This window comes from Acipenser ruthenus, chromosome 42 (genome assembly GCF_902713425.1).
Source record: "Acipenser ruthenus chromosome 42, fAciRut3.2 maternal haplotype, whole genome shotgun sequence".
In the NCBI taxonomy this organism is placed as follows: Eukaryota; Metazoa; Chordata; class Actinopteri; order Acipenseriformes; family Acipenseridae; genus Acipenser; species Acipenser ruthenus.
In genome coordinates this window covers 9,805,643-9,825,372 of record NC_081230.1, presented here as the reverse complement: position 1 = coordinate 9,825,372, position 19,730 = coordinate 9,805,643, and the positions used below count along the sequence as shown (strand labels likewise).

Genomic DNA, 19,730 nt, shown 5'->3' with positions numbered 1-19,730 from the left:
GTTTAATACCAGGCAGGTTAGTTAAAAAGGGGGTGCATGTCCCTTTAAATACACGTTTTTAAAACACCGCCCTAAACACACCTGAGCAAATTAATTAATGAACCCGGATGAACAATGAGAAAAAAAAAACAGCAGCTAGCGTTTGCTTGTTTGTTTGAAAACGGTTTGTGGGCAATGGGGACTGGAGATTGTGGATTGCATGGTAAAGACAGGGCCGCTTCCGCTTCAGGTAGGTTGTGTGTTTATTTCTAGCGTTTCTATTTGGCGCTGTGTCCTGTTTCGCTGCTGATAAGTTAGAGAGAGACGGTTAAAGTTGCATTTGGTCTTCAATGTGAAAGCAATGCCAGCGTGACCGGGGTCCCTGATTAACAGCGCGGCCGCGCGGTGTCGGATGACGCTGCTGTTTTTAAAACGCCACACTATTCTGTTAAATAAGAACCTGGATATTGCAAGTCGGGTTTTCATTGTCTGTATATTAAAACAGTGACGAAGAAACACAAGCAAAGACGCTGCACCCGCTTGCATTCTGCTTAATACCGCAATGCAATTTGGATTTTGAAATAGGATTCATCCAATCCACTCTATCAAACTGTGTCTTTATAGAAATACATTTCGAGTGCCATTTGACTAAAAGCTAATCAAAATGCCTTCTATATTATTATTATTATTATTATTATTATTATTATTATTATTATTATATGTTGGCCAAATATGCACAACCCTTTCTATAAAATCAATTAATATCATGTGTTTGTGTCGGCATCAGATGTTTATTTTTCAATATCGGGTTATGAAGTGTGTGTAACAGATTCAACAGCCGATTCCAGCATTAACGCATCAAATAATTATGAAATGTTGAACAGTATGCAAACTTTGTTTTTATTTTTGCAGACTTATATTCTAAAATAGAAGCACGGTAATCTGGAATTTTTTTGATGCAGGAAATTAATAAATGCATTCAGAAGACTCAGAGCCTGAAATATAAACAGACAGAAATATTGTAAAAAAAAAAAAATAACGTCAAACTCGATTCTAAATCTCTCGCATATAGCCCTGCGATCCCCTTCGAAGCAGCTTTGTGTCTCTTTGGAATTGCTAAATATTTCAGCGATACCGGTACAGTGAAAAAGAGAGAAATGGTGAATGCCCTGTTTTGCGTGTGTGTCCCTCGTTACAATATCCGCGGTAACCTGATACCAGTACAGCCGCGCTATACTGTTTAATGACTGGCTGTTCTCGGCAAATACGTAATATCCTTACCATTCCTAGAATCGAATCAACCCTAATGTTCAATAAATACAATAATAAGAATACATTTGGTTGTTGCATTTTAAACATGTGACATTCTTCACGCTTCTGCGCTCCAATGATATAAAACGAACTGGACAGGAGCGGTGTAACCCGCCTAATAAACGCCAATACATAATCAATTAAACACAGCAATGATCAATACGGGCATCGTGTAGAAACACCATTGCTCCCAATATTCTCTCTAGACAGGAGTGGCGGCGGGGCTGAACAGTGATCTTGGGAGAGAGCTTCAACCATCGCTCTGTGTGTCCTGTCGCATCCCCGCTTTGCTCGTGTCGCATTGCAAATGTGCACAATCGTGTCCTTGCTCCGCGCTATAAAGACTGCTTATATTTAAACCTGAGATTGCTCTGAGTTTTGTGTGTGTGTGTGTATATGCATGTGTTCGATTGCCAAGGGTGCGTTAGACAGCATTCACATGAAATCGTTAATTGGCGTAACCAAATATGAAATATGTATAGTCAGGTGCATGCAAACCTAGGATAGGGGTGAGACACACACAGAACCGAACTAAAGCAAGGGCGACATCAATGGGAGTCGTGTATGACGACAAAGCAAATGTTGCATAGGATTTTATTGTTATTTTTTATCAACTGCTTGTCTCTTTCCATGTGTGATCATCATACCATAGAAATAGCTTCATATCAATCTGGACACACTGACTATAAACGCGTCTATAAGCCCCGGACTTGCTGTGTTACACACATCACTCTATATGACATCATAAACTCGGAGAGGAAAAAAAAGGAAAGTTGGCAAAATTGGACCCCCCTCCCCTACCCCCCACCGTACACGTCTCCAGTGCAGCCAGATTCACGCTGTTAGCCGCTCTCCCTCAAGTAAACAGAATATGATCTCCACATTTTCTTTTCTACGCCTAAAAGGAGTTGCAGAATTATCTCGCCACCCGCGGTTACAGACCATTAGATAGACATTTTAAACCAATAAGCGAACGTTCACTTACCCGAGTGTTCCGTCTGCGGCTGTGTTCGAATGACGCAGGTTTGTAGGTCCAGAAACGGCGGTGTTGGATAAGAGGTACAATGAATAAATAAAACGAGGGGATGGGAAATGGAAGACAAAAAACCTCGCTTATCTCTTAGAGGATCAGATAGGGAAGCAGAAAAGGTATTTACAACCCGATGGATTTCTCTGATGTTTAAATTCTTCCAAGGAAATGTTCAGCTGGTTAGACCCTCAAGGGGTGAAACGAGGGGGGGCAGGAGGCAGCCATAAACTCGTTATTGGAGAGAGGGAGAGAGAAGGGGGGGGGGGGGGGATTAACACTCGCCCCCAAAACCACCGCACAAAAAAAAACAGAATTAAAGAAACGTTCGCTCTGCCGCCGACTGTGGTGCCGTGTAGAAGGCTTAAGCAGTGAAACAGCGCCTTACACTCACAGGCAAAACCACAATAAAAAAGTTCATGTTCACGGAAGAGGACCACGTGACCCTCGCCAGCCAATCCAAGTTCTGATCCAGCCGTAAAGTTTTATGACTCCGCTGTAAATTTCCCCCCAAACAACGAGGAATGCATTCTCTCTCTCTCTCTCTCTCTCCCTTTTTATTTCTCTCCTCCCCCCATTTTCACTGTGTCTAAATGATTTGCACTCTTATTTGCGAGTAAATATCTCATTTTATTTTTGATACGTATAATTAAGGAAGGCACAGAGCCCGGTCTGACCTTCAAAAAGACCCTCCCCCCCCCTTCTATTAAGATATGGACATATTGAAGTATAAAAAGTATCAGTGACGCATGTAATGGGCTGGGGGGGGGGGGTTCTCGTTTTTTTTTTACAAGGTGAGGTTTAGATGATATGCAGTCAGCTTAAGTTCCCCATAAGATGAAATGCGCATTATAAAACAATACCGTTGAAAGCACAAGTATGTGAAATAGGCTATAAAAAATAATACACCGCTATATAGGCAACCATGCAAACTCAAGCGAAACAGTCCAGTGGTGACTTTGATCGCAGGATAAAGAGTTTGTGGCAATAACTTACCCACACAGTTTTTTTCATGTTTCCAGACATTATAATATATATATATATATATATATATATAATGTAACTGTGTGTGTTTGTGCCCTAATATAACACTGTGTGTGTGTGTGTGTGTGTGTGTGTGGACAGGTATTGCTATCAATGAGACGACAACATTTGAGAAAATGCACCCACAAAGTTAGTAACTCCTGAAAAAACGACGTTATGCCAAAATATTGAGTTTGTTGTCGACTTTAACCAAGTGTGGAGTTTTTGACTGACTGGAGTTAGAAATGGTAAATAAAACTGAGATTCAAATATACTGAGAGTCAATGACAAGTCCCCACAAATATAGGAATGCAAACATGTGTGTGTGTCTCAGTGTGTGTGTGTGTCAGTGTGTGTGTGTGTGTGTGTGTGTGTGTGTGTGTGTGTGTGTCTCAGTGAGTGTCTCAGTGTGTGTGTGTGTGTGTTGCTGGTTTTCACAATCACCGCCTCACATGACAACGCTAACCGGACACACATCCTGGAATAGCTCTAAATTGGGTAAGGATTTCTATATTTATTTATTTACTGTCAAGAGTAGATTATTATTATTATTAATAATAATAATAATAATAATAATAATAATAATAATAATAATACTAAACAAATCGCTCTATTCGTGTGTTTCCTTATAGGCCTCGCAGCGTGTACTTTTGGGGGTATGCATGTATGAAGTTGGGGTGCCCAGGGCACACCGTTAAATGTACATCACTAATCATTTATTCTATAACGTCTCCTACGTTTGGTTTTGTATACACGATAGATAAACAATTAAAACAGTTTTGCTTGCACGTAGTCGAGTTCTCCTCTCCAGTCAGACAGGCTCTCGTAATAAAACGGCTGAATCGGGGTCGGATGCAGGCAATTTCAGCAGATTTTACAAACCTCCAATAAACTTTACAGCAGGTAGTTAAAACTCTAATGAAGGAAGCGGCTTCCTGTTAATGCAATATAAGAAACAATAGCTTCGCCGCGCTCACAATGCGGGCGGACAAGCCTCTCCATAAAACCCGAGCAGACGCGGCCCGCTCGCTCCCGTTTGGCTGAAGGAAATGTCGGTTGTCATAAAGCTTCCATCCGTGTCAAGGAAAATTCAAAGAGAATGCTCTGCACCGGATGAGCTCGTATTTGAACACTTGCTGCATAATATTCTTTCTTTCCTTCTTTCTCTCTAATATTTGTAAAATGGAGAGTCGATCTATCCGTTTCTGTTATATTGGGATTCATTTCTATTAGATAAGCGCTCTTCATTTTACATATGTCTCTGTGGTTATTTACGAAAAATAAAACAGAATTCTCTATCTCTGTGTGTATAATATATATATATATATATATATATATATATATATATATATATATATATATATATATATATATATATATATATATAATGAGCGAGACGAAACGGGTTAACACTAACATTTTCTAAAACTGGATTGAAAAAGCAATATATATATATATATATATATATATATATATATATATATATATATATATATATATATATATAATAGATCATTTATATTGGTCTTCTTTCTGTGTTTGTATATTTGAAATACTATTGTCTGTGTGTATGTATGTATATTCATTTATACATGGGAGTGTTTTAAAATGCTTTTTATTTTTCAAACGGAATGTGATTTGATTTTCTTTTTAAAAGCACAATTTGGTTTACTGATTTGACTGGCCAGCTGGTCAAAGCTGATGCATCTGTATCTAACCGCAGGATTTTTATTAAAACAATCAACATCGCAGCCCGGATTCTGTACGTTAGGCAATCGGCGTGTCTTATCTATTCATACGATAGATATATACATAGATGTAATAAGACTTTTTAATTTATTTAGTTTCATTTTGATATTTATTATTTAAAAAAAATATATATATATATATATATATATTATATATATATATATATATATGCATATGCAACACATTAATAGGCCGACGATTTCAATTTAAATTTGTAGACATTTTAAAATAGTTCGTCTGAACTCTGTGGAGTTGGACAATTTGTTATGCCAAAACTTTGAAAAACAGACAAAAATACATGCATTAATAAAATAGCTACCTAGGAAATTTAACGTGATACAATTATACACATTATATATATATATATATATAATGTGCGCATTTACATGCTCGCATACATGTGTGTATATGTAAGCCGATATTACGCCATTCGATCAATTCGTGCATTTCCTGTGAATAAACATCTCGCCATGTTCATTCACTCCAAGGCACTTTCGCTTGGATTTTTCTCCCGTTGTTAAGTTTAAAATGCTCCTTCGTTTAAGAGAGAGATCCCGATCTAAAGGATGTATGAAATACAGGTTCATTTTAAAAGCAAATTTTAAATCTGTAATCGAAAACTACATTTCGTTACAGGGTAAGTATTTTGCCCTTTTAAATTAAACGAGTCCTTATTGCAGGACAGGAGGCTATATCTCGGCGTTCCCCGATGTGGTGAGTTTCTTTTAAATTAGATTTTAAACTCTGTTAATCTGTTTTCAAGCCTGCTCTTTCTTTCCCGCAGAGACTTTAAAACAGAACCCGATGCAAATGCACGGACACTGATTTCTATTGCAAAAAAACATTTAAATAAAAAAAAATCTTTGCACGTTTAATTGTAATGAATGTATTTATTTTTCGTTTAGTAGTTTTACCGTGGTTCTAATGCATTTACCATCCCGCGCTATTCTTTAGGGTGCTTGTCAATGCTTCACCATGCTTGCGTTGTGTTTTATTGCACTTGGCTGTGCTTTTACTATGGGACACTTTAGGGTAGTCTAAAAAGTCTACAAATAACATTTTACTGGGGGTTGGGGAAACCAACATAGTGAGTATCTTCAACAGTTAAATGGCTGTTGCCTTCAGCGTTTTAAGAGACACTAAAAAGGTTTTATTGCCGGTTCTAAAGATAGAATCTGAAGCAGTTCCCTTTGGAAGAAACCACAAATGCCTGTTATTTTTATATCCATATCTCGAGATATATATATATTATTTTATATAATGAGAGAGAGAGAGAGAGCGCTATTACAAAAGGTGGTTTAAATTCTGTGTACGAATGTATTTCCACACGCATTGATTATTGTAATGGTCTGTTGGCTGGGGTGTCTTGCCGGGCTCTTCAGAGACTCCAGCTGGTACAGAATTCAGCAGCTCGTGTTTTAACTACAACTGCTGGATCGGAGCATATAACCCCAGGCCTGGCCTCCCTCCACTGACTGCCAGTGAGGTTCAGGGGTCGATTTTAAGATTTTGCTTCTTACCTACAGTGCACTTCATGATTTGGATCCTAAATATTTCAAAGACCTCTTGCATGTTTCTGCCCCTCTTCGTGCCCTGCGATCAGCTGATCTAAGTCTTCTAGTGGCTCCTAAAGCTAGGCTGTGGTCGATGGGTGACTGGGCTTTCTCTTGCCTTGCCCTGTGCCTGTGGAACTCCTAAAGCTAGGCTGAGGTTGATGGGTGACTGGGCTTTCTCTTGCTATGCCCTGTGCCTGTGGAACTCCTAAAGCTAGGCTGCGGTCGATGGGTGACTGGGCTTCCTCTTGCTATGCCCTGTGCCTGTGGAACTCCTAAAGCTAGGCTGAGGTCGATGGGTGACTGGGCTTCCTCTTGCTATGCCCTGTGCCTGTGGAACTCCTAAAGCTAGGCTGTGGTCGATGGGTGACTGGGCTTTCTCTTGCTATGCCCTGTGCCTGTGGAACTCCTAAAGCTAGGCTGCGGTCGATGGGTGACTGGGCTTTCTCTTGCTATGCCCTGTGCCTGTGGAACTCCTAAAGCTAGGCTGTGGTCGATGGGTGACTGGGCTTCCTCTTGCTATGCCCTGTGCCTGTGGAACTCCTAAAGCTAGGCTGTGGTCGATGGGTGACTGGGCTTTCTCTTGCTATGCCCTGTGCCTGTGGAACTCCTAAAGCTAGGCTGTGGTCGATGGGTGACTGGGCTTCCTCTTGCTATGCCCTGTGCCTGTGGAACTCCTAAAGCTAGACTGTGGTCGATGGGTGACTGGGCTTTCTCTTGCTATGCCCTGTGCCTGTGGAACTCCTAAAGCTAGGCTGAGGTCGATGGGTGACTGGGCTTCCTCTTGCTATGCCCTGTGCCTGTGGAACTCCTAAAGCTAGACTGTGGTCAATGGGTGACTGGGCTTCCTCTTGCTATGCCCTGTGCCTGTGGAACTCCTAAAGCTAGACTGTGGTCAATGGGTGACTGGGCTTCCTCTTGCTATGCCCTGTGCCTGTGGAACTCCTAAAGCTAGGCTGTGGTCGATGGGTGACTGGGCTTTCTCTTGCTATGCCCTGTACCTGTGGAACTCACTGCCACTCACTGTAAGGGAGGCCACTTCTCTTGATGTTTTTAAATCTCGCCTGAAGACGTACTTTTTATACTAAAGCATTTTTATATTATTATTTTTTAATTCTATTGGTGTTCATTTTTTTTTTGCAGTTTGTTGTATTTTTACTGTTATACAGTGCCTTGATCTCTTGAAAGGCACTTTATAAATTCAATTATATAATTCAATATATATACATATATATATATATATATATATATATATATATATATATATATATATATATATGATGTATATGTATGTATGTATGTGAACTCTGTCATACCAGAAATTGCCTTTTCAGAATTTCACCAAAAATACAGCATTGACGTTAAACTTGGCATTGCACATTGGTGTAAGGCTGTAGCGGCAATACATGAAAACAAATATATATAACATAACATTTTTGTGCTCTATATATAGTAAAACTGAAGAGTCTGAGTTGGGTCGGGTAATGTGTGTCTGAGGGTTGATGAATTTAGCCAAGTTACACATTGCAAATAACAAATGAATCCTGAAGGGAGGTTACAACTCCAAGAACACTTCATTCACTTTCAATATATTAATCACAAAAGAATCCAGCATGTTTGTGCTAACGCGACCAAGAACGCAGTATCCGGTTTCATTTGTTTAAAAGCTGATCCTTTCATCCCTGTCTCGGTTTATAATCCCAGGAATCATTCTTTACCCTTGCCGCCAATGTAAACAACCTGGCCATTTTCTCCACAATATCCTTAAGATTCCGACTATTCGTCAAGGGTGTAAGAGTGGAGACGCATTATAGAGCAATATACTTCAGTTGTGCTCGGCGCTTGGTGATATTTATAATGGCATTGATTCATTTTGATAGTAATGGGGAGGCAGTGTTGAGACGACGTTTGTTTCTTTGGAATTTCACCAGGCAAATGATTTTTCATTGAGTCGAAAGGAAAGACTTTGGGTTGGAGACTACCTTGCTAATTTAGCATTTCTAAATTTCAGGCATTTGAGCAGGGTTAGAAACTCACACTAGCCCTGCTGCTGCTGCACCCAGTCCTGGGGTTCAGAATTCCCCTCAATTATATTATTATTAATATTGAAATGATCAGGAGCCAGGAGTTTGAGCAGGGTTAGAAACTCACACTAGCCCTGCTGCTGCTGCTCAGTCCTGAGGTTCAGAGCTCCCCTCAATTATATTATTATTATTATTATTATTATTAATATTGAAATGATCAGGAGCCAGGAATTTGAGCAGGGTTACAAACTCACACTAGGCCTGCTGCTGCTGCTGCACCCAGTCCTGGGGTTCAGAGCTCCCCTCAATGAAGTCTATTATTATTATTATTATTATTATTATTATTATTATTATTATTATTATTGAGATGATCAGGAGCCAGGAGTTTGAGCAGGGTTACAAACTCACACTAGCCCTGCTGCTGCTGCTGCACCCAGTCCTGGGGTTCAGAACTCCTTTTGTTTTAGATTTTTGAAAAGACCAGGTAGGTGCCAGGAGTTTGAAGAATCAGGCTCCTGGCATGGGAGTCCACCAAATTTAATTCTGGGGGGTGGGGGGGGGGGGGGGGTGGGTCAAGGTGTTTAAAAGTAATCAGGTAGCATGGTTTTGTATTGCATAATGATTCTTCTAAGCCTCATTTACAACACAGACTTGAGCTAAAATCCGATGTAAACCAATACTGTAAATGTTTTTTTTTGTAAATTCAGATTCCTGGGGGGTAGGGGGGGAGAAGAAGTGCCCCCCTTTGCACCTATCTGCCCATGGCCCCTGGTAAATCTGCTCTGAATAAACCAGTTCTCATCAATGCATGACTTAGTCTCACTTCTGAGTCTGTAGGGTTACCAAGAGGAGTTGTTACCACAGCTAGAGGGGATGAACAATGTAAGTCACACCAAACTCCTGATCATTTAAAAAATATGTAACAAATTGAATCTCGTTCTGGAACCCAAGAACTAGGTTCAGGGCTAGTGTGAAATTCAAGCCGCTGTGCAGGCTTACACGGAGTTAAACTCAAAGCCACTTTCTCAGGAGCAGCGGCTTGAAACCTGGTTCCAGGAGACCTAGTTTGAGGCTCGCTGCTGTATCAAACCCCAAGTCTCCCCTGGTGTGCCGTGCAGGGGCCTGAAACCAGGTTCCAAGCCACAAAGCAGCTTCGTGTTCACTCAGCTTTACAGTCCCTCTGGAACTTGTATTGTCTTTAGGTTCTTAGAACCCGTCTTTGTGTACTGAGTAATCCAATGGAACCCTAGCTGCGCTTCTAAATTCCACACCTAACACGAAGTCCGAGGCGTGAAGCACGTTGTCGATTTTCATCCAGAGCAACAAAAAAACTCCACGGTCATCATGACATACAACTGTCTACATATAAACCTAATCCCGCCCTTAAATCACTAGCACCCCTCCAAACCTTTCACTTAATCCTAACCTTGCAGTAAACTATCGGGTTGCAAAACTGATATTTTATAATGCATGCATGTGTGTTTTTTGGGTTTTTTCATCAAATTTAAATCAGGGCAATTTCTCGTACTCCACAGAGTTCACACAAACTGCTTTAAAATGTAAGAAATCGTGACTGACTGGGGATATAGAATGGCCAGGTAGGATAGAAAATTGGTTTCAGGTTCATTGGAGCTGTATTTAGGTTTTTCTTTTATTAGTCCTGAATATTTTATCTTCTGCTTTTTATATTGCATGTAAACGTGACACACAGAACAGGGGTAGTTTTATCAGTCCAGGGTGCATATTGAAAATGTAGAGAATCCCATGCAATACTCATTCTGTCATATTTTGACCCTTTGCTTTGTGGTTCTTTGGTAGTGTATAATTAATTGCTCTTGCATGTATTATTGTTATTTATCATAAAGCAGTGTTTTCTGAAGTGTAATGTTTCATATGATTTGTGAACACAGTTGAATAGTAAAGGTTATTTTAAAACCTATCTATGACGTTGCCAATGCTCTCAGCTTTGTTTCTTGCGTTGTACTCTTCACACGAAGGACTCTGTTTTAAAGATGGGCTCCTAGCAAGCTCTTCACTAGACGTTTCTTTGTTAAAATTACATCATTTTCTCCGGCTGTTTATCTTAAGGAACCTTCTTTTGCTCGGGTTTCAATTAAGCAAATATTGACACTAATATATATATATATATATATATATATATATATATATATATATATATATATATATATATATAATATTCCTCGTCAAACTCAAGATGTTTTATTAATACAAATACGAGGAACACAAACGCGTGTGGACACGTTTACATATAAATTAACACAGATAACCAACCACTTTCTCCAGGTGGTTTTTGCATCAATGTGGATACTTTTCAAAACACACACACACGCACACAAGTAGCTTCCGAGTTGAGATGGGAGAAAGCAATAACTAGAGTTATGAGTATTGAATATATAATTAAGATTGGCTCTTGCAATGCTGAAATTTGCATATCCCGATTACCCATAAGTCTCAGCATTACAAGTCAATAATCAAATCGGTAAAAGGCCTCTATAATGTCAAATAAAATCGCGTATATAAGGATTAATAATATTGAAGGGTGTTGGTTATAAAACATGCCTTGAACCCTTAAATCGCTTTTTAAAATTTCCTTTATAACCCATTCTGCGATTCCAGTATGTTTTCAGAATGGTTCTTTATAGAACCTCCAGAGTATGAGGGTTCCAGAGACAGCGCAAAGCTTCTAAACAGAACACGTTAATACACTGTCGATGTGACCACCATTCGATAAAAAGGGTTATTTTATGAATGAATTTATCATTTACAAATGCATCCGCCCTGCTAGGAATAATGCACAAAGTAAAGCAGCACTTCTGTCACGGGCTTGACATTTTTCGTTTTTATTTTCCAATTTTTTTTCTGCTACATAAGAAACTCTGTCCTGGAAACAATGTTAAATGAGTGAAAATAATAAAAGCACAGCGATAAACTAGGCGACTGCAAGAATGAAATGCAATTAGCATCAGCGATGAGCGAGTCACGTCATGTGTCACGGGGGTTTAAAATAGAAAAAAAGGCGAATAAGACTCGGTCAAAATACGAAGATAAAAACAAGTGTTTAGTTAGAAAAAATAAAACCCCGAGAAACGTGAATCGCTACACGGGGCACCAGCAAACACAACACCAATAGCTTAAAACCTTTATTATTATTCTTCTTCTTATTATTATTATTATTTATTTATGATCATTATAAGTATTACAATGTACTGAACATTACACACATACAAAATACAGAGTTACTTGCTGTACTGAACCTTGGTCGTGAACAGCTTGGTACATTCAGGAAGTGAACACTCAAAACTATATATATATTTTTTTAAATGTATTTATTTTTTACTTAAAAACAAGTGAACGAGCATGTAGCAAACAAATACATACCAAGACATAGATAAGAGTATTCTCAGTGCACGTATGTTCTAATCTACACCACAAGCACGATAGAAATTAAACGGTACTGTGAGTGTATCTAGGCAGTTTTAGTTGTGGGGGGTGGGGGGTGGGGGGCACATACAACAATATAATTACATATATTAGGTAGAGACTTTACATTAGTATTAATACAAGCTTGCGTTTAATCCAAAACTTCTAGCAATTCGCTTTCAAGTAACATTAAAAATAGCATTTTAAGGTGTTTCTTTACTGTCAGTTCACTTTTTATAGGTAGTATTTGAAGGATTTAATGCATTTACCTGGAAGGCTGTTCTAAAGACACTGTTCTAACAGTGGAAGTGTAAACTATCATTTCAGTTAAACAGCAGCACGATGGTTTCATTATAATTATTTTAAATGCGGTATCAGAATTTTTGTCCACAGAAACAATAAACTAATACGCCAGTATTTTTTCTTCCTAGGTAAAATACCTCAAATGAATTTGCAATCCGGGCATCCTACCCAATATACTGTGTGTGTGTGTATATAATATAATATAATTTATTGTGTAATCTTTCAAATAGGTAGTACAAGTTGATTATTAAAAACCTAACTATTTTATAGCTTCTCTGATGCCAAAGGCGGTGTGGTTCATTCTAAACCCTAAACACCGAATAAATACAATTTAACATAGCAGGTAGTTTGATACGACAGTAGGAGGATCTGTTCTTTGCGTTATTAATAATGAGATTGTTTCTCGGTGAACCATGTTGTCCCTTTTACTGCGGACGTTGGGGGTGAGGCGTGGACTCGAACGAAAAAAAAGGGCTGACAGTGTCTTCCGCGTGTGAATTTCTCCACTCACTAAAATGAAACGATGGTCGTAAACATCCTTTTATTTAACCATATAACCATAAAACCAGAAAGTCGTAAAATCATTCCTTCCTTTTCTGGTCTTCTTTCTCCTCCGCTTCTTTCTCTTCGGTCTCTTTCCCCTCTCCCTCTCCTTCTCCCTCCCCTTCCTCGTTCCCTTCTTCCTCGGCTTCTTTCTCTTCCTCGTCCCCTCGCTGTCCCGGAAACTTGTCCTTGTTGTTTTCCTTCTTCCATTTCATCCGGCGGTTCTGAAACCAGATCTTGACCTGCCTCTCCGTCAGACCCAGCGCATGGGACACTTCGATCCGGCGCTTGCGTGTCAGGTAAGGGTTGAACAGAAACTCCTTTTCGAGCTCCAGGGTCTGGTATCGGCTGTAAGTTTGTCTTCCACTGCGTCTCCCTGGAGCTTGGAAATAAGGGACATCACATTTACATCATGGAGGCCAGAGTTAGGGAATAGAAATACCGTGTGTGTGTGTGTATATATATATATATATATATATATATATATATATATATATATATATATATATATATATATATATATATATATATATATAATTTGCCATTGCAGAAAGAGTCTTAGGAATTGTATACAGCTAATTTGCATGCATCTGTATGTTTATAAATATATTTGTAATGCATGCAAAGATTTGTGTGTGTGTACATGTGTGTATACATAGGATGATTAGAAACGATATGGTGCGTTGGTGTGGTAAACAAAAACATTATGAATGGTTCACGGACACACATCCTCGCACTCTATCGAGAGATTCGGAGCAGGCAACTGAATCGGTGTTTATTGGCATTTTAATAGTGTGTTGTAAAATGTTTTACTACAGGACAAAAAAAATAAATAATGTTGAGCGGGTTTAATTGTTAATGCGGAAATAATGTGCTGAGCACCGGTGTGTATGAGAAAGATTACAGGAAAGTGAATGGCTTTTTTCTGTTAATGAACTTTGTGGCGCTCGGTTTCTTTGATGCAATCTCTCGTATGCTTTGGTAGAAGCCAGCGCGTCAGTTTTTATATACCCTGCAATTAAATGTAACCCTCCTCATTATCCTCAGAATGAAAGCCTATAAATCTTTCGGATTCATATCATCTCGTGTAGCGAGAAAACAAAACAAATGCTGAGAGTCTGTTCGGAGAATGTGTCTCAACCGCCGCTCTAGCGAGAGTTCAGAATCGGGAGTCAGCCGAGCTCTCTCGACTCCTTGTGAACGTTAACACAGCGCTGTGTGGCATTTCAGATAGCCTGCGAAACTGGAAGATGGAAGAAAATAAATTTAAAAAACAAAACACCATAATATTGCTACAGCTATTTTGGCATTGGATCCGCTAAAAACGTGAGTGCATGTTTGCATACAAGGACATATAACGATATAAAGCATTGATTACTCTTCCTACCATCATCATCATCATCATCATCATTGTTTTCTGAAGGTGCTGTCGTGATTTTGAAACGCTAGAAGGTCAATATTGTCCCAATTTTATACCAATTGTGTACCAGCCCCCCCTTACTGTGACTATACTCCCACACACGACTTCATATCATTATTACTGTGTCTGTTTTTACAACGATTTTCTTTTGAACCCTGACAGCCAGGCTGTATTCAAAAGGCCTCTTCCCAAATACAGTCCAGTTGGAATATTTGATATAGTTGCAAGTACTGTACTAAGACCTTGTACGTTTCTTTTTATTTTAACAGAATGTGTGGGATCGCTCCAAAGGTACACAAGAAGATTCGCCACCTATACGTTTCTAATCTCCTCTTTCCAAAGAAAGACTGTCCAATGAAAAAAAATATTCATTTTAAATGTGCAAACAACCCCACCGCCCTCACCCCCAACATTAAAAAAAATACAATAAAATCGTTCTAACCGTGTGGTCTCATCCAGGGGAACATGAGACTGGGAGATGAATTTTGGGCTAGGTGGCTTTGCCCCTCGCTGGAGCCTGCGCCGGTGGATTTACAGTCTGGGTAGGGAGCCGTGGTCGCTTCTGTCTGTGAACCGTAAAGCGACTGCCTGGGAAGAGCGTCGTACCCATAGAACTTGGAGGTGTCGCCGTGGCAAGCCAGCGCGCACGGGCTCTGTTGAAAGCCCGAGTTGGAGACGGTGGCAGTTCCGTGGTGGAAGAAGTCTTGGACGTGATGGCTCGGGTGTTGGAAGCCGGGAGGCGCCGCACCTGGACCGTAAACCAGCGCATGGCTCCGGGAGACGCTCTGAGGAAACCTGCAATCGTAGTAAGTTGGTTCCAGCGACTCCCCTCCTTTGTATTTGGAGAACAGAGGATTTACAAAATAAGAACTCATGGTTTTTTTTGCATGAAAGAAAAAGGAGGGGAGACGTTTGCTGCACAAGAGGAACAATCTCTCTCTATACAATTATTTAAAATATGTATTTATTTAAAAAAAACAAAAAACTACTTGCACCGCCACCAGCATCAAAACCGGAAACAGAAATAAATTTCTCTGCCCTCTTTAAAACCACGGCACGCGTTTTCTCTCTCCCCCCTCTCTCTCTCTCCTCCAGTCGCTTTCTCTCTCTCTCTTTCTCTCTCGTGTGTCTTATTCATTCCCTTGTTTCTGCTACCTCAAAGCCAGTCCATGATGATCGAGTGTGTGTGTGTGTGTTGCACTGAGGTTCTCTCGCCCTCTCTCTTTCTTTCTCTCTCTCTCTCTCTCTCTCTCTCTCTCTCTCTCCCCCCTTGCCTGACCTGCTGTCGCCGGTAGGTAGTTCTCTCTCGCTTCCCCCTCCCTCCTTCCGCCTGTACCACGCTCACAGCCGCCTTTCTTAAACCTTAAAGGCCATTTCTCCTTCCAAAAATCCCGGGCATGTGCGAGTCTCTCACACGCTAATTCTACTGCCGAAGAGGAATGAGAAATATCTGGATTTATTTTCCAATGTGGCAGAGCCAATTTTAATAAAGAAACGGTGTGTGTGTGTTGGACACATTCTGACTGAACCCTGAAAAGCTACACAAAATAACAAATCGCTTAAACAGATATTAGGAAAGGCGAGCATTAATATTTTACTGGTCAAAAGGGGGGGGCGGGGGGGGGGGGGGGTAGTCGGCTCACTTACAAAATCCATTCGCCACAAAAGGTCAGACAGAGATTATTATTATTATTATTAATAATACATACATAAATAAGCCGGTATTTTGTATTATTAAAAGGTAATGTGGAGTAAGGAGGGTCGCTGTTTTCTACCGTTTGATTATGAAACAAAATAAAGACGGGTTTGAATATGCGTTTCGTAATTAACCTTCCCTCACTAGTATCCTGATTTGTGTCCCTCCGCGTCACCCTTCGCATCCCTGCCCGCGAGCTGCATTACTTTTTTTTTTTTAAGGAGGAGGAGAAAATAGTCAAGCGATAACTTTAATAACTGGACCCCCCCCCCCCCCCCCCCCCCCCCCCCTTCCCCCATTGCGATATTAGGGAATGCGAGAGAGAGAGAATGGCAAACTCAGCATTGAAGATAAACTAATGTGCAATAGCATATTCACATTAAAAATGCAGCATTTTGCATTTTCATTCCATTGCAAACGTAAAAAACAAATGACAAAAATTCTAAATTGCTCTTCAATCTTAAACGGCAAAGAACTGCAGAGAATTCTATAAATCTTCTATTAATTACTTGGTTACTGATTAGTGCTTTTTTGCATGACCCATATCATCATAATAATAATAATAATAATAATAATAATAATAATAATAATAATAATATGCAGTATTGCGTTGTTTTAGTATGAGTTGTATTACAGCCTGTTACTTTCAAAGAGTTTCACTGGCATACACAGTGACGCATTGTTTTGGATAGCTGTATAGCTTTATATACGACCTCCATAATGAAAACACCTTCTCACGAGGACGTGCATTACACGTATCAGGGGGAAACAGATTTAGAGAAATGATTTTCATCTCGGGACTCGATTGCTGAAGTTCAATTCCTTGGTACATTTCCTTTTTTTATCATTAATTGTTTGATCTTTCGCGAAGTACAAAGCCCGAAGCTCGCTGTAACCCTTTGGGGGAAATATAAAGAGTAATAATAATAATCACTGGGCTGAGGCAGCGATCAGTGTTCAGTTAAAGGCGGCATCTTTTTAATGTAAAGATGTTACGAGATGACATGTATGTGGCTAAGCGCAGCAATCGAATCAAGACTGCTATAAATAATGCAGGGATTAACTGTGAGAGGCGGAAAGATCTGGTGAAAACACACGTCGATATTGAGAGTGCAGTATTCAGAACATATAATCATTCAATAGTGTGGAGGGGGTTAGAAATATATATAAATAATGTGAATAAAATGAATATATTATAATATGTTTTAAATTATTAAAATATTTTATTTCGGGACGTTTCGGACAAAAGCCTTTCAGCTGTATGTACGTATGTGTGTGTGTGTGTGTACGTATGTGTGTGTACGTATGTGTATGTATGTTCCTTAATAGTATTCAAATTATTATACATATATTTTAATAAATAAAATGACGTTCGATAACACCTTGTAAAATCTTGAAATGAACGAGCAGTTTGTGGTGTGTGTGTGTTTAGTTTCTGTACTCTAAACGTCTCGCTTCACGTTGTTTTTTTTTTAAATCGAGTTTCTCTCGTTTTACACACCATCATAAAACCAAGAAGAGGCACTAAAAATGACGTTTATTGGTCGTGTCAAAGATTCAACCTTTTAAAAAAAAAAAAAAAAAAAAAAAAAAAAATCCGCCGCGTTGCTTTGGTTGCATCTATAAAAAAAATGTGCAATATCTGTCCATGCTACAATTGAATAATATAAAAAAGTGACCAGTCACAACCTGTGTAAAGCCCTATAATTGGTTTAAATATGTTTACATTATTAATTGCAATCTCTCGCTCTCTCTGTCTCTCCCTCTGTTTTATTTTTTATGGTGTATTTTGTAAATAAGTTTTGAAAAAAAATGATTTGTAATATTTGTATCCTCCTGTCAAAAAATGTATTTTTTACGTGTATACATTGAGTTTGAAATCGTGTTGATGTGTGTGTGTGCGTGTGTGTGTGTGTGTGTGTGTGTGTTATTACCCATTCTCAATAAAGAGTAATGCACATGTGTATGCTTGTCTGTGTTTTCATTTGAATTATAACTTGCATACTTTTAAATCATTGCTGATCTCCTGCAGGCAATACGATACTGGATTTCATTTCAATGAAAAACAACATCTTAGAATATTCATATTTCAATTCCAGTGTTCGGCGAGGGATTTCTCTATTTATAGTTATTACGATTTTTTTTTTTTTTTTTTTTTAGTTGCCCTACTCTGTGTGTGTGTGTGTGTGTGTGTGTAATATATATATATATATATATATATATATATATATATATATATATATATATATATATATATATATATATATATGGTGTGTATTTAATAATCCCTTTTCGTACTAATCCCTTTTTATTCACTCATAACGTATTGTTTTGTGCGCTATTGTATTGTAATTTCAGTTATTTAATTGTAAACACTCAATACGAATGAACAGACAATCCCCCGACCCAATAGCTTATATACTATATTATTATTATTATTATTATTATTATTATTATTATTATTATTATTATTATTAAAAACGTTTTATATATATATATATATATATATATATATATATATATATATATATATATATATATTCAGGGCTACACTGAGATTTAACTCTTTCTGTGTTCCAACAACAGAACGTTGCGTATATGGCTGTGTTTGAAAATTCTATTCTATGACGCGTTTGCCTTGGCTCGTTCTTCTACAGTTTGCTGTCGTTTTGACATCTTCATTTTATCCCAAACGATTAATATCTTACCCTATCTACCTATCTATCTGTATCTATCTCTCTAATCGGCCTATATTTAAAGCAGCACACTACACGTATATGTAAGTCAATAAATGCAATGCATGTAAGTATCTTATGGGTTTTTCACAGTATTAGCTAATGAGTAAAACCATTGTATATAAATTGCAACAGAGTGATAATTTATAACATTTGAAAGCGGTTCATTATCGATTTTCTGGTACTTTTTTTTGGGGGGGGGGGGGGGCGGGGGAGTTATTTTTCTCCATGGTGTCTTTTTAGACTCTCCTGCAATTCTGAAAAAGCCATCATAAACCAGAGAACTGGAAAAAAAAAAGATTTAATCTTTAGCCAACACCGCCATCTGGTGGCCCCTTCCATCACCGCAGCCTGTTTTATATTCGTTTCTTTTACGATGGTAAACATTGGGAGGAGGGGCTGCAGTCATGTTCATGTGAACATAAAATTAAACAAATCAAATATCTAATAAGCTAATCGTACAAGCAGACACAATAAATCACTAAATACATTGATATCCTATTCAATGCGGTGATTTCGAGTCTGGCTAGTTGTGACAGAACCACATAAATATATCACGTACCTACAAGTATAGTTCACTAGAAAATCCGACTAGATTGAAGCGATCAGACACGGTAGTGTTGGGCTCATCAGACACTTCGAGTGTTTAAAACACGACCTGCTGAATTTTAATTTCGCCCGACACTACAGACTGTTCTTGCGACCAATGCCATTGCAACCCTTTAATGGGAAACTTTATGTAACGCAGCGGCTCAAATAACTGGATTACTGTGTGTGTGTGTGTGTGTGTGTGTGTGTGTGTGTGTGTGTGTGTGTGTGTGTGTGTGTGTGTGTATGAATCACCTATCAAATATAAGAAATAAAAAAAAGTTCATGAACCAGTAGTGAACATCAATGACCGACAATTTGTAGTTTTAGAATAAATA

At 38.8% G+C, this 19,730-nt stretch overlaps 2 protein-coding genes and 1 long non-coding RNA gene across 5 annotated transcripts in view; 1 reads left to right on the top strand and 2 right to left on the bottom strand.

The window, feature by feature from the left end:
• Nucleotides 1-2,376, bottom strand: part of LOC117962250 (homeobox protein Hox-D3-like) — a 76,048-nt gene extending 73,672 nt beyond the window's left edge. For both annotated transcript variants that reach the window (XM_059011703.1, XM_059011702.1), the window contains exon 1: nucleotides 2,276-2,376. The gene's annotated coding sequence lies outside the window, so the exon portion shown is untranslated. The remainder of the gene's footprint in view (nucleotides 1-2,275) is intronic.
• Nucleotides 146-14,814, top strand: LOC131709306 (uncharacterized). The gene is made up of 2 exons (XR_009311474.1): nucleotides 146-229; nucleotides 14,643-14,814. It is a non-coding gene; the product is annotated as an uncharacterized LOC131709306 (long non-coding RNA).
• On the bottom strand, nucleotides 11,815-15,934 carry LOC117400978 (homeobox protein Hox-C8). Of its 2 annotated transcripts, none has more exons than XM_034001352.3 (2): nucleotides 14,816-15,934; nucleotides 11,815-13,335 (listed from the first exon to the last, which is right to left on the bottom strand). In XM_034001352.3, exons 1-2 carry the CDS (start codon nucleotides 15,246-15,248, stop codon nucleotides 12,992-12,994), a joined length of 777 nt encoding a protein of 258 aa, XP_033857243.2. In that variant the 5' UTR covers nucleotides 15,249-15,934; the 3' UTR covers nucleotides 11,815-12,991. The 2 variants fall into 2 exon arrangements, with proteins under 2 accessions (XP_033857243.2, XP_033857244.2); XM_034001353.3 differs by having other exon boundaries at nucleotides 11,815-13,329.
• Between the last annotated feature and the right edge of the window lie 3,796 nt (nucleotides 15,935-19,730).

Coding starts and splice junctions, on each gene's coding strand:
- LOC117400978 (XM_034001352.3), bottom strand. CDS start 15,248: ATGAGTTCTTATTTTGTAAATCCTCTGTTCTCCAAATACAAAGGAGGG. Junction 13,336..14,815: donor CCCCTGGATGAGACCACACG/GTTAGAACGATT, acceptor CTTATTTCCAAG/CTCCAGGGAGACGCAGTGGA.